General features: G+C 36.3%; 1 protein-coding gene across 1 annotated transcript; it reads left to right on the forward strand.

Annotated features, from left to right (window-relative positions):
• The first annotated feature begins 266 nt into the window (after nt 1-266).
• Nucleotides 267-13,777, forward strand: akirin. Its single transcript, XM_069046802.1, has 4 exons — nt 267-717; nt 10,133-10,287; nt 10,401-10,560; nt 12,294-13,777. The coding sequence occupies exons 1-4, from the start codon at nt 510-512 to the stop codon at nt 12,302-12,304; spliced, it is 534 nt and encodes a 177-aa protein (XP_068902903.1). The 5' UTR covers nt 267-509; the 3' UTR covers nt 12,305-13,777.
• Nucleotides 13,778-14,003: the final 226 nt, after the last annotated feature.

The following is a 14,003-nucleotide window of genomic DNA, read 5'->3' on the forward strand; positions in this document are numbered from 1 at the left end:
CTTTGTTACGGCACTGGCATACGTCATGAGAGTTCTTTGTTAATCAACTAACTGTTTAATTGCACAGTTCTTGTGGAAAGCGCAACAGACGTCACTCTACACCACATTTGATTCAATGAATCGATTAGTGCTTTGATTTTCCCGATTTCGTTGTGGATTTCAGAATTTGGGAAATTTCTATAGGGTTTGATGGGTGCGTACGTCTCTTTGACGAGAGATGGCGCCGTCCACTGCGCATGCGCCCCGCTCTCCCAGCCAATGGTAACCGTATATTCATCGCACAGCCCACTAGTGGAAGCAAAATGTCACTTCTCTCATTTCGTTTCGCCATATTGGTCGTTCTGTGCGTATGAAATCGTCTACCATCACGCTCCCATGGACAAGAATAGGCGAAAAACGTTGAGTGCGTAGCGTCCCGAGTGCGATTTCGTGTGTGAAGCGCGTATTTTCGCGATAGCCTGTGAAACAAAGTTTGTTTTGTGTGTGAAGTGTTAGCGACAGAACTAAAAATGGCGTGCGCTACTCTGAAACGTTCGTTGGACTGGGAGCCCGTGTTGGGGGGCCGACCGGCAAAGAGAAGACGCTGCATCCCCTTCTGCGAGAGCCCTACGCACAGGGACAGGGCCTCGCCGCCCGCCTCCCCCGCCACCTCGGTGGCCTCCTCCAGCAAGCCCAAATCGGCGTTTCCCGACGTCGTCAGCCAGAAACTGACCCCTGGTAAGTGGACAGGGCCAGCTGGGCCCCCGACGGTCTCCGGTTGTTGACATTCGATCGCTATCAGCTGATCGACGCCTCCGCACCGACTCCACCGGAGGGGCCCCGTCGGCTGGGAATTTTTCTTGACTCGTAGGAGCAGCGAACGCGCTAATTTAATTTATGCAAATTGCTTATCTGTTTGTTGTTGCGAATTCGAATTATCCGACGCAACCGTCACGGCTTTCGAGAAATTGAGGTTATCCGCCGTGTTATCGCTGGATTTTCGCGTTTTCGAAGGGACCGGGGCGAAATCAGGGCGCGGGTCTATCGATTTTAAAAGGTAGTGGGAGCGGGGCCATAAAATTAAATAATTGGATCTAATGGCTCCCTTCGTTTTGTGCGGCGGAGACCGCCACCAACGAAATCTGACCGATGGGAACGTCAGCTTGCCGATTAATGGGTTCAGGTTTTTTTTTGGGCGAAACGAACCCGTCAAGGTGCCCCACGGTTCGTGCAATTTGAGGGTCCCCCGCGGTACACAAATGTCATAGATGACATCTGTCATTCGGTGACTCGCTCCTTCCAACAATGCTAAAATCACGGTGTGCTTTGCTTTTCGGAAGTCACGTCGTCGATTGAATCACCGTCGCCATGCCTAGTCCGCAGATGATAACAAAAATATGACGACCCAAGCGAGGACGGAAGTGCTCTTGCACAATTAAACATCGGAATACATCAAAAACATCCCATTTTTGTCACAATTTATCATCACTCGAAATACAGCTACTGCAACATCATCTGCAAATACAATTTCAATTTGTTTAATAAACAAACAAACATCACAATTACAGCTGTCAATCAGTTGATAAGAAAATCGCACACCTTAGTGTGTCTTTGAAAAGGCTTATCTGACCTCGATGAAGGCTGCAATACTGCATATATTATGGAATTTATGTTAAAAAAAATGTAATACAGTGTGTTTGTTTAAATTGTGAAATTGTGATACGGCGTCTTATTTATACTGTTTAAATGATGAATGACTGATGAAAGCAAAGTCGCAAAAGATTAATTGTTTATTCCAAAAAGTCGAATATTTCTCATTTTTTCTATTTGTTAAAATTTGAGAAATACAGGTGTTCTTTTTTTTCACAGTTTTTGAAGCACAATCATTTTAAAAACAAGTTTACATCTGTTGCAGACAGTCGAAAAACAAAAATGTTTTCGCTTGTTTCAAAGTGTGAAAAAACACAGGGTGTTGGATTGATATGTATTTGGATTTCGTATTGTTAAATATGAAAAATATATGTAGAGTGATGTTATTAATACTTTCGCAACTATGTACATACATTTCCTGAAAAGTCAATAAAAAGAGAAATCATCTATTTAAAAAAAATCGAATACAATCCCTAATCCTTGCAGTTGGAAAAATTATATTACATACAGGGTGTTTTATTAAGGCGTGGTTTATTATTGGTATTGTGACGTTTCCAAATTCCTTTGAAGCAGTAAATTAGTTTTAAATAAAATTTACTGTTTGGCTCATTGGTGTCACAGAAAAAAATCAGTTTTTACGCAAAGTACTTTTCTGTGAGGTTACAAAATTGATGTGAAGTGAAAGTAGTGAACGAAACCAAGCAAAACAAATAAGATAAGACCGATAAGTTTAGCACCTTTTTTGACCTAATTATTTGGTATGGGTTTCAAAATTTGTACTTCCAAATATGTATATTTTTTTCTAAACCATTTAACATTTAGATACGTTGTTGTCACATGCAAGATATGTACACCTTAATATTAAATTGATCAAAAATTATAATCATTGTCCCGTTGTATGTTGTGCCTTGCGAACGTCACTTCTTAGTTTGATCCAATGAATGTGAAGTGTGCGACACAGGCAAAGACGGTTTCAATTAGACGAATTTATGATGAAAGGGTGAATACCACTATCGATTGATTGTTACGCTAATAAGGATGTCTCGACTAAAGTGATTCCGCTTTCGTAAAGTGTACGGTAATAAAGTTTGGTATTGAAGTATCGCGATCAATAAAATCTACAGTTTTGTAGCTTGGGTAATAGAAAACAGACAGTTTAAATGGTTATTGCGGTGATTATTTTCGTCGTTATTAGACGATGTAAGGTTTCAGTAATGAAACGAAAAAAAGTACCAATAAATGAGGCTGGGTCAGGTTCAATATGGTGTTAAGGCCAACATTCACAAGTCAAGGGAAACATAAATGTAAAATTTCAGTTTTGAGCCTTCTTGCTGATGCAGTTGGAATTTTTTAAATGTGTTTTTTTACCTTCGTTCAAATTAAAAATACAAAAAGAAAAATGGAAAGAAGATCGAAGTACCGAAGGTTATGCAGAAAACAAATTAGAGTTAAGACTTGGACGTGACATTTGTTGTCGAGTTACCGATTGTTGACTTGCGAGCATTATTAGAGCAGCATTGTCTTCGTGAGGTTGTAACACGTCAAGCTAAACGGGAAGTGTGTGTCGCCCTTTTTTCTGCATTCGGGAGTACTAATAAATCCAATTCGATTGAGATCGATCGAGGGAAAAATCGAGATGAACAATATTATTTTATTCTTTGTAATAATACGATTGGAATTTTTTCTGATAATTGAAATTTTTGTTTATGCGTACAATTGTTGCAGCGCTTCTCGATACTTTCTACCTTGTTGTGGTTTCGTGCGTGAACAAAATTTAAGCAAATACAATGAGCAAAACAAAAACGAATTATAGTGGTATACAGTTGAAAGATATTTGTGCAAAAAGCGTGTTTTTTGTGATGTGGAAATATTTTCAAATATTCCACACTGTCGGTATTATAACCAAATTGCAGGTGATCGTGTCTGCTTTCCAATTTACATGATCTTTACAGTTTTCATTTATTGTTACCTAAGAAATGACTGTTCACATTAAGCAGTTTGTTTATCTGTACATATTTGGTAAATTTGTGTGGTTCAACCAGCGAAAGTTACAAAACTGCGCCACCGTTTGTGATAAGCTATGACGAGGACAAAGAACATTGCGATTATCACCTCAAACTCGACACAAAATAACCCAATGACCTAATTCGATATTCCCTCGATTGGAAATTTTTTCAAATCGATGATAAAATTCGGTTCGCAGATATATAAATGTGGACTCGGAACGAAATCTGTATTTACAAATTGCAAAGGCTAGTCAAAAAAAAGATGGAAATTTTGGTGTTATTGTTAGTCAATAAAATCTAAGAATTCGGCTCCACCACAGCCTTGAAAATGTTAATTGACTAATTATGAATTAAACAAAAACGATCTCAAATTGTTAATTTGTCCAATTACAGAGATACCTTATCGTTGAAGAGTTTGTAAAAATGTGAAACTGTTGATTGAATTGTTTAACCGTTCGATTCGTTTTGTTTTCTATTTTAAAATTTTATCTAACGGTCGAGTATTTACATACTTTCATATAAGTGGAAGATGTTTTTTATCGTGTAAATAAAACAACCAGAGGCGGTGGTGTCGTTGTTTGTTGAATATTTTTTTTTATAAATCACCATGTTTGTTGACACATTTCAATTGAAGGCGTGGAAAATGCCAATTTAAAAATTAATTTTTTACGATTTGTTTGCATTATAATTTTGTCATTTGGATCGCATACTTTCCAAAATGTAAATGATCTCGCATTGAGAATTTTTTTCTAGATTTTAAAATTGGGCGTGCCAGTAAGGAAGTTGTCAAAAAAATTTTTGTCGTCGTATTTACATAATTACAACATAGATGCAAATCAGCTTGAAGATGAATTAATAGTAATAATAATAAAAACATTGAGCTTTCAAAGGAATTATAATTGTTCTATAGAAATATTCCTATTGATTAATAAAAGCCGGCCTCGATGCCGTGCCCCCTTTTTTTACAATATGATTCTTGAAACAGAAAATTTTGCAACCATGAATGGTTTTGATATCGTTGAACGTGGTGAATGTCGCTTATCTTGTTACAAATTCGGAATGTTGAATCTAGCCACGACGATTTCCCAGAAGCTGAGGTTATCCATTCGTGTTATCGGTTTTTTCCCGAACACTTTGTCAGTTTCTTAGAATCTCACGGGACAATCATTTTAAAGGGGAAAGAGCGCCGGTACCATGAAATTCGCGAATTTGGTATATGTAATGGAACTTTTTAGTTTGTCAGTAGTTTGTTGTTTGTACCGTTTACGGCGATAACAGTCGCAAACGTTTCTACACAGTGTTTGTCGTCGAACGAACGTTGACCGATTGATAACAAGGTGATTGGCTCAGAGAAACGAAAAAGATGGGACATTGAGCTTCACCGAACAAACCGCAGACCGGTTTCGCCCTCTTGGGAGCAGAGTTCAGCGGACAGTGCAGCTGCAACACAACCCTGCCATATGGCACAAGTTTCCCAAAAATGTAACAGGAGTGAGTCTTTTCTTCTGCCGGGAAGGCCAAGAGGGGTGTGGTGAATTCAACGTATTTTTTGAAAAACTTTGGGACTTGAATGTACCCAAGATTCTCGAAAGGCAACCTTCCACGATCTTGATTAATTGATTATGTCGGTCTTCCGTACAGTTCGTTTGATGCTGTTCTCCGTGTGCAATAAATTAATGGCTACCATGGCATAGTGCTATTTCCTCTGGCTCCACATTTCTCAGGTCGATTCATGGAAACACAACGTAATTTCAGTTACAAAGGAATAATGCAAATTTGCATTGTTCGCTGTGCATATACGCCGCCCGTAATGGTACTAATTCAATTTGTGTGGAACAAATTCCACCTCTCCGCCGTCCATTCAGGTTGAAATTTATGAAAGTCCACCGAGATGGGTCCGTAAATAGGTAACTAAATATGTACTGGAATAAAATAAAATTGAAAAAAATTCGTCGACTCGAGAAACGAGTCCTGTTTGTTATTTCCTGTCCGATTTGTGTTTATTTTTATCTGATCGAGTTTCGGCATCGCTGGACGTAAACACGAAATGAATTTCGGAGCGTCCCGAACGGTATCGATAGTTGAATTAACATTCTCATTAATAAAGTAGACGTAAACTCACCAAATTTAATTAAATCGGGCATCACCGCCGACCGTAAGTTGGTAACTTACGACCGTTCGGCTAATAGAATTCACGTCAAAGCGTTGCGTTGCGTTAAGTGTATGCCGGCGGTTCTGTGTTTTCGACTCTAATCTACTCCCTAATCAACTTGGGCCGATTGTTAAGCATCAGGCAAGGAAACTTTGGCCTTTTAGTGCAAGTCACGGGTCGAAAATTTGAATGTGAAAAAGGTTGGACCGCATTACTTTACATGCGTAATTATCCGCGGCCGCAATTATCATTACAGCGTAATTATAAGTTTTCTCTCGTCGGACTGTGTAATGAATTTTTAGATGCCGACGAAATTGTTTATTCGACGATGGAAAAAAAAACTCGTTTTGATAATTTGATTTTTCAAAGAGTGTTATCGCGCAGGCCAAGGAAAGTTCCGGAGTTGACACGTGCGATTTACGATTGTTGCTGTTTATTATGTCGATAAGAGAAAATGTTTTGTGAAAAAAAAAATGCCGGGTCACGTCCCATTTAAGGACGAACTGAAATATAAATAAAAAATTCTCCAGGTCATTTTTCACATCGCGAGGATAAGAGCGTTGCGCGTCATTAAGTATGATAATTTTTCTTAAATGATGATCGCGAAGCTCCTGCGTCAAAGCGGATTTTAGTCCAGTTGGAACGGTTTCCAAAACGTGACATACAAAATGTGATGAATATTTTGTTGGCTACAGATTTGCAAAATATGTGTGCGGTTTGTCGTCACGCCAAATTAGTCCTTGCGAGTTCGAAATCACTTAACACTCGTTAAAATAATGTCACATTTGAACGTAAACATTTGGAATGTAAGGCAAACAGCGCTGGTGGGACAAGGATGTGTGTTTATCTAGAATCTGGCAAAAATAGGAGAAGAAAGTTCTGGAAATATTTCAAAATTGGTTGGTTGGTTGAAAATGTTTGGAGGAAGTGTGCGACGTTTTTGAATTGTTTTTGTGAGTAAACTAGAGTAAGTAGAAAACATGACAACCAAGAGAAAACAGTTGAGAAGAATTTTCCAGTAGAACTGCTTCTAATAAACAAAAATTTTTTCAGTAATTGTTCACTTTAACTACTCCTGGAATTTTAGCGTTTTTTCTGGCTAGAGACCCCCAGGGCGTCTTCCTAGATCGTTTCCCACCATTCAAACTTTATGCAAATGCCTTTTTTTTTCTCTTTCAAGGTCGCGCGAACAATTACCATCTTTTCTTTTGATATCTTGAATAACTATCCAAATTAACATGAAAGTTTGGTTTTTGTGCAGTTTTTAAATTAAAAAATTAATGTTCCATGAATTAATTTTTTAAATTGATTGATAGATTTCTTTTTCTAGAAAAAATATCCATATTATTAGCAGAATGAATAATTTTCCAATGTGGGCAGAAATAATATGAAAGTAAAAACAAATATGCACTTGGTAAACGATTTGGTGTTTTTTTTTTTTGCAGAGAAAAAATTGTGAAATGTCAGATTTTCAAATTTTAGAATCTTTGTTTAGTTTAATTCAAAATAATGCGACTGGAAGGAATGCTAGCAACAATTTTTGAAAAGAATTTTGCTTTGCTTTGAAATCATGACCGGCTCTACGAACTAAGATGAAAATGGTTTTTGTGCAGTTTTTAGATTTTTTTTTAAATTGGTCGATAAATTTCTTTTAGAAAAAATATCGCGCTTTCATTTTTATTATTAGCAGAATGGCGCCCAATGTCGTCAGAAGTAATAAAAACGAATGAACATAGCAAAAAATGTAGACTTAATAAACGACTTGGTTTTAAATTTTTTAGAGAAAAAAAAATCAGATTTTTTACTTGCCCGTAATTGGTTCGGAATTATTAGTTATTAGTTTGTGTTATTAATACTAGTCAGAACAGATTTCACTGCTTTAATAAAATCTAAAAATTAATTTGAAGTAATAAACTTGCACCAATTTATGGACACAATCAGAATATTATCAGTGCGTTTGTGATTAATTGAATGTTTATAAATAGAAGAATATTGAAAAAGGCCACTCAGGACCAACACGTCTAGCAAATTTATTAAATCCAAAATTAGGCACAATCCAGACGACAGACTGTTTTCATGTTTGTTTGTTTTTTTTTTTAAATGCAAGGCAACGATAAGGCTCTGATAAGAAGTATTGCTCTACAGATAAAAATTTTTTTCTTGTGGAGATAATAGGTCCCGAATTGTTCTAACTGGAGCCATTGTCAAGGGTATGAAAACTGCCTGACCGATTGCCTTTTGTGAAAGTGGCATTTTCTAAAGGACGAAATGCCGTTTTTACAACGTGACGTTACGAAAGTGGCCGTTGTAACGCAATGGCACGGTTGGTGCTTGTTAAATTTACAAAGCCCCTCCCTGCTGCGTGGACGGGCGGCCCTTCCTGTGACATTTTTTAATGGGAATTGTGCAAAATAAAAATTTTACAAGCGCAACATTCAGTCAGCTCGTTCCGATTTCTTTGTTGGCGCTTTTGTCGAAGTACCGTGATGTATGGTGGAGAAAGCAAATCGTGAATTCCTATTTTATCGAGATCGTACGTAAAATTTAACGGCGAGAGCAGTCGATAATCTTTACCGTTGTCGAGGTGTATTCCGTCGGTTGATTGTTGTGGAAGAGAGAAGTGCGAAGAATATTTACCGATTCCTTGAAATTGGACTGTTTTATATCGAGTTGGCTGGAAGTTGCGTTTAGCACTTTTTTTGGAAGTTCACAGTTGGCGGTCTACTGTGGGACCGCCACTCAACAATGAAAGATGTCGCCTAGGGAGTCAAACGTCAAACTGGTCGAAAAATTATTGTTATGCAAATTTATAACTAGACTCCGTCACCAGTCTTTGTTGTCCTATCTATTTATTTTATCCTTTCCAATAACTACATTATGATGTGCATCGAGTGGCTGCACAGGGCTGTCGTTACTCATAAATTTTCTTCTTTTCAATAAAAAGCGTAGGTTTTCATTGATCTTTTGTCAACATGTTTTGAGTATCGCCGATCCCGATTGTACCGGTTGACAGTGACGATCAATTTATTTCTTTCGGCAAGCCGCCATCTTGGAACGAAACGTTTCGTCAACACCCCGTATATTCTTGTATGTTTCAAACGAGATTATTGTCAACCGTCGTATAGTTTTATTATCTGCACGCAAAATGCATATTTTGCGTATTCGTAAATACATTCCGTGCGTCATTGTCCATTGTTGTCGCGAAATGGAAGCGTTTTATTTGCGAACTATTTTTGCACTTGTGCTTATTGTTGTTTGCCGACGGTTGCATAATACAAATTAAAAATGATAAAAAGATCTAGGTGTTGTCGTGAATATTTATTTTCGTTTTTATGTGAATGCTTAGCGAGCGAAAGAGTTTTTCGTGGTAAAATGTGTCGAAAGAATTTGAAGATACAACAGTTGTAAGAAGTATCGAAATGAGATTTTTGACGGAACGTCACTGTAATGCTTTTGATTTTACCAGAAAGATTAATAATGTACATTTTCTGCATACACCCTATATATTTTTAAATTTAACTGTGATGCGAACTGGCATATTTTAAATACTGAAATGGAAAAAAATTGTAATTTGTTTTTTGCACGATAAGGGAAAATAACCCACCGTTTATTTTAATTTAACGAAAAACAACAGAATTTTGTGTTTTCGCAAGACAAAAGATTGTTTATGCTTTCTGCATTTTTATTTATTTATTTCTGTATTACAGCATTGTACACATATTTTTTAAGTAAGAGTAATAATTCTGACATGAGAAAAATGTAATATTTGCCAAAGAAATGGAATGTTCGGGAACGAAACATTTCTGTTTATTCACTTCGTAGAACCTTATGTGAAAATAATGTATAAAACGAACATTTTAAAATATTATTATTATCTAAATATGTATCAATTTAAAATTGGTCACTTTAGAAATTACAAAATTTTTTTTGTCTATTTTGTATGGGACACCTAGTTTTTTTTCACAATTAATGAAATTTTTACGCAATCGATTGACTTAGAAATTATTATGTATTTCTTTCCTTATTTTATCTGGGACCCCTATACATATTTTCCATTTTTTAAATTTAGCAAGAAATTTGTTGGTTAACAAATTAATTTTGGAAGCTTCTTGATAATAAATAACTGTAATAATTAGTAACATTTTACATATGTATTTTGTTTTTTTTTTAATAGATTTTTCCCAAAGCAGTTTATTGGCATCTGAAAAACTACAAAATGTCAATGGTTTACACAAATTTTTACGAACTTTAAAAAAAAAATAGTTCTGTGAAATGATTCGCACAAGCTAAAATACTTTTGTGTAAAATCAATTCCGCTTGAATAACATTTTTTTTTCTTTTGCAGAATATATGGCGGAAAATATCAAAGCCGAACTGAGAAGGTTACAAAGACGCAAGCAATTGCAGTACAGCATGGAAAATTCAGATGGAAGCAGTTCGGGCGGAGAAAACTCGGAATCTCCTTCGCGCTCCGAAAGGGCACTCTTTACATTTAAGCAGGTCGGTATGACATTTCCCTGGAAGCGGAGAACTACCCCCAATCGACACCGCTACTATAATTTTAAAGATTTCCAATTTCACGTTCGTCTCTCACTCGTTGTTGTCGTTTTCAGGTTGGTCTGATCTGCGAACGTATGCTCAGGGAACTCGAGTCTGAAATTAGAGAAGAATACGACAACGTGCTGACGGGAAAGCTCGCAGAACAATACGATGCCTTCGTTAAGTTCACGTACGATCAAATACACAAGAACTACAGCACGGCCCCACCTAGCTGTAAGTATTCGCCAAGACGGAACTCGTTGGAGGTGTGAGAAAGGTGGATCTGTGTGTTTTTTTTTTGTTTGTTCAAAAGTGAAGCGATCTCTTTGAAATCCGAAACCAGTCCGACGACCCAGATTGTGATTTCGGAAAGAGTATCGAAAGATTGTCGCCCGGGAGGCGAAGAGAAAAAGATGGAAGGTTTTTGTCTCTAAAAAAAAAAAACGTCGAGTTTATCGTAACGCAAACAGTTGTCAGTTTGTTTGTTGAGGTCCGGTGGGTGATTTAAAACCGAAATCGATTTGATTGTGGCAATTATCGCGTTTCTTTGCATCGAGTTGTTACAACAATTGAAGTAAAAAAAGAAGTACTTGCCGCAGTGCGATTACACGATGAGGGTGTAATTTTGGGTGTTGTTCTGTGCCGATTGTCTAACAGAGTTTGATGGATGTCTGTTATGACAATGAGAAACGAAAACAATGTCGGCATAATGCACGGTATATTTTTATTGCAGTTTGTCACGGAAAACACACTCTTTGTTGCGTCGAATAATTTGTTTTGTTGTAATTCACTGGTTTTGGCATTGAGGAAAAAAATGTAAGAGTAATGAGTGGTTAACGTCGGATCATTTCGGTGCTCCGAAATTAAAATTAATCGGTTGTAATTTTTTGTGGGTTTTTGTTTTGTCAAAAGAAAAACGTTCATTGTTTTTATGAAGAATCGTTTTATAATATTGTAATACGAAAAATGGACTTGAAATTGAAATCGAATTGAGGAAATCTATGAGGTGAAAGCAAAACAATGACGTGACCTTTTATTACATCGGATTGCCAAGCCGTTTTTATTATTTATTGTTTGTGTAATTATTTGTCATAGCAGAAATATGCAAGTTCTGCCGGAAATGATTATTATAATGTATTTTACGAGTTGGAAGTGTTTTATAATTCACAGAAGTGCAACATTTAGGAATGGTTTTTTAGTTTCAAAATTAAATATCCTGGCCAGATCCTGTCGGTGTCGGTCATGTGTTGTGTTTTTCGAATAAAAATTGACCGCAGTTACAAAAATACATTGTGGTTATTTTTGAGAATTGTTAACGTTTCTTGATTATTGCGCTTACAAATCATTTGTCTTAAAAACTTCAAGTTGGCGTTGAAGAGTCGATTGTGAACGTTCGATTCTGTCGCACGTCCCAGTGTCACACGCCTCTCCAAATTTAAAGTTTTACCGATGATAACGAAATGTGAATGTATCAAATTGGACACGTTTTCGATTACTTATCCGCATAGACCATATTCCCCGCAATTAAATTTTTATTGGTTAAGAAATACGATACGGTTGTCAATTTTATTACCTCTGAAGACATATAACAGCACAATAACGGTCAGAAATTATGACTTTAAAACATTGTAATCACGTTGAAAACAATTCTAAGCCAGAGTAAATAGTCTTTCGTCGAGCAACAAAGTACGACAATGTTTTACGGCGAAACAGGTCTTGTTCTTTTATTGACCGAGATTAGGAATTTATGTAACCAAGTTGGAAGTTATTCAATGTACGTGGTCGACGTGGCTTGAACTAACGCAGTGTGATAATGTTTTTTACGTTGATTTTTTTGAGAATATACATTTTGAACAAAGATTAAAGTAAACACTGAAAAAAGCACAGAGCAGCGTAATGAAATGCGTGCAAGTCGTAGGTTGTAATTGTAATACAATTTTTCATTGCGATGTGTTTCTTTGTTGTAGATTTATCGTAAGGAAGAATCTGACATTGGCAGCGTAGCAGCGGTGTCGCAAACTAGCCACTAAACAGTCGTTAACTATCGTTTATACACACTACATTATACTATGAAGTCGTCAGTCAGCAGGATGCCTTAGAACATAACCCGCTCTCCTTGCCGACATTTTTCTTTTGTACATATTTATAATATATACCTTTATAACATTTTAAGATCACCTGTATTATCTTATTGGAATTGAAACATATAATTTTGTCTGTATATATCGTTTTTATAGTGCTACCAATGAGGTGTTGTAACCGATAAATGTACGGATTTGGCTGTTTGTTTTTTGTTTCTTTAACAATGATGCCAACTGTATGATTGTCATGTCCGAATGAAATAGACTGCACACATCCCACGTCGTCGTCTTTCAGTTGTCGCCAACCCGCCCATGTCTACCTTTACTCTTTATTTAATATTACACAAAACTCTCATAAAAATGCCTTAAATTTGTGTTTCCGTGTAGTGCGAGCGCGAACATGGATGTAAGTTGGTGTGTTTCATATACAGTAGGCTAAGTTCTGATTTAAAGACCACAATTTTTGCCATATGTGTGATGGTGTTGATATATTTTTTCTATAGTTACGTTCAAACTATATTAAGTGCTTCAATTGTATCGACGTAATACCAGACCCTAGACTTAAGCAACCTAGAAATGATTTGATCATTCAAAACGTCAATTTAATGAGATTTTCTACGACGGTCTAGTCAGTTTCTGATTTTATTTGTACTAGTGATTCCCCGAAACTGATCGATTGTGGAACCACTGTTTTCTTTGTTGTATTTGACTCGATTTACTTAGAGATAGTCGATAAATTAGTGACCGTACGTTTATATATTTATTAATGGAGTCGAAAGATATTAATAAATGTAAATAAAAGTAGCTGTGAGCGAAGTACTGTGAGAGCCATCGCTTTAATTTTAAAGCTGTAATTTATTAACCCCTGCTGAAGACTACAGACGTATGTAATAAAATCGCATTTTTGAGATTGTATATATTTATTGAATCCGTTATTATTATTATTATTAGAATTATTATTACTACTATAGTTTACAAGTACAATGAATCAAACAGTGATACAAATCTCTCATTAAATTGAAACGATTAATTTAGTGTTCACTTACGAATTATTTCGCTCTTGATTTCGTTACGACTAATTGAATTACATAGTGTTTTTTTTTGTTTTTAGTTGTAGTGCATGCTAAAGTGTTAAGTTGTAGCTTTTTTCTTTACGTTCTATAAATGTTATGACTAGTAATAAATTGAAATAAAAGATAAAATTGTTTGTAATTTTTTAGCATTATTTATTTTTTAGCGTAGCCTAGATCACTTGCAATATTTTCGTTGTTGGTCAATCGAATATTATGTTTTGTGTGAAATTGATCCTGATTATGAAACTTCTTATGTTAAAATATGTTAAGGTTTAATAAAAAATGGTCGCTCCCAAAGCACTTTTGATCTCATTTTCTACCAAATGAAACGAGGTTCTTGGGTGATAGCCAATCACGGCTCAGGTTGTCAACTCCAGATTTCAAACTATTCCGATTTGTACTTGTAGCAGTTTTTTCGATTCTGCATAGCTTTGTTCCATTTCAATAAAAAAAATAGACAACATTGGGTATGTTTTCATGAAGCGGTGCCCCCGTCGCCCGGCTGTGTGAGACGCCCATGCTT

Source organism: Tenebrio molitor, chromosome 5, assembly GCF_963966145.1.
Source record: "Tenebrio molitor chromosome 5, icTenMoli1.1, whole genome shotgun sequence".
NCBI lineage: Eukaryota > Metazoa > Arthropoda > Insecta > Coleoptera > Tenebrionidae > Tenebrio > Tenebrio molitor.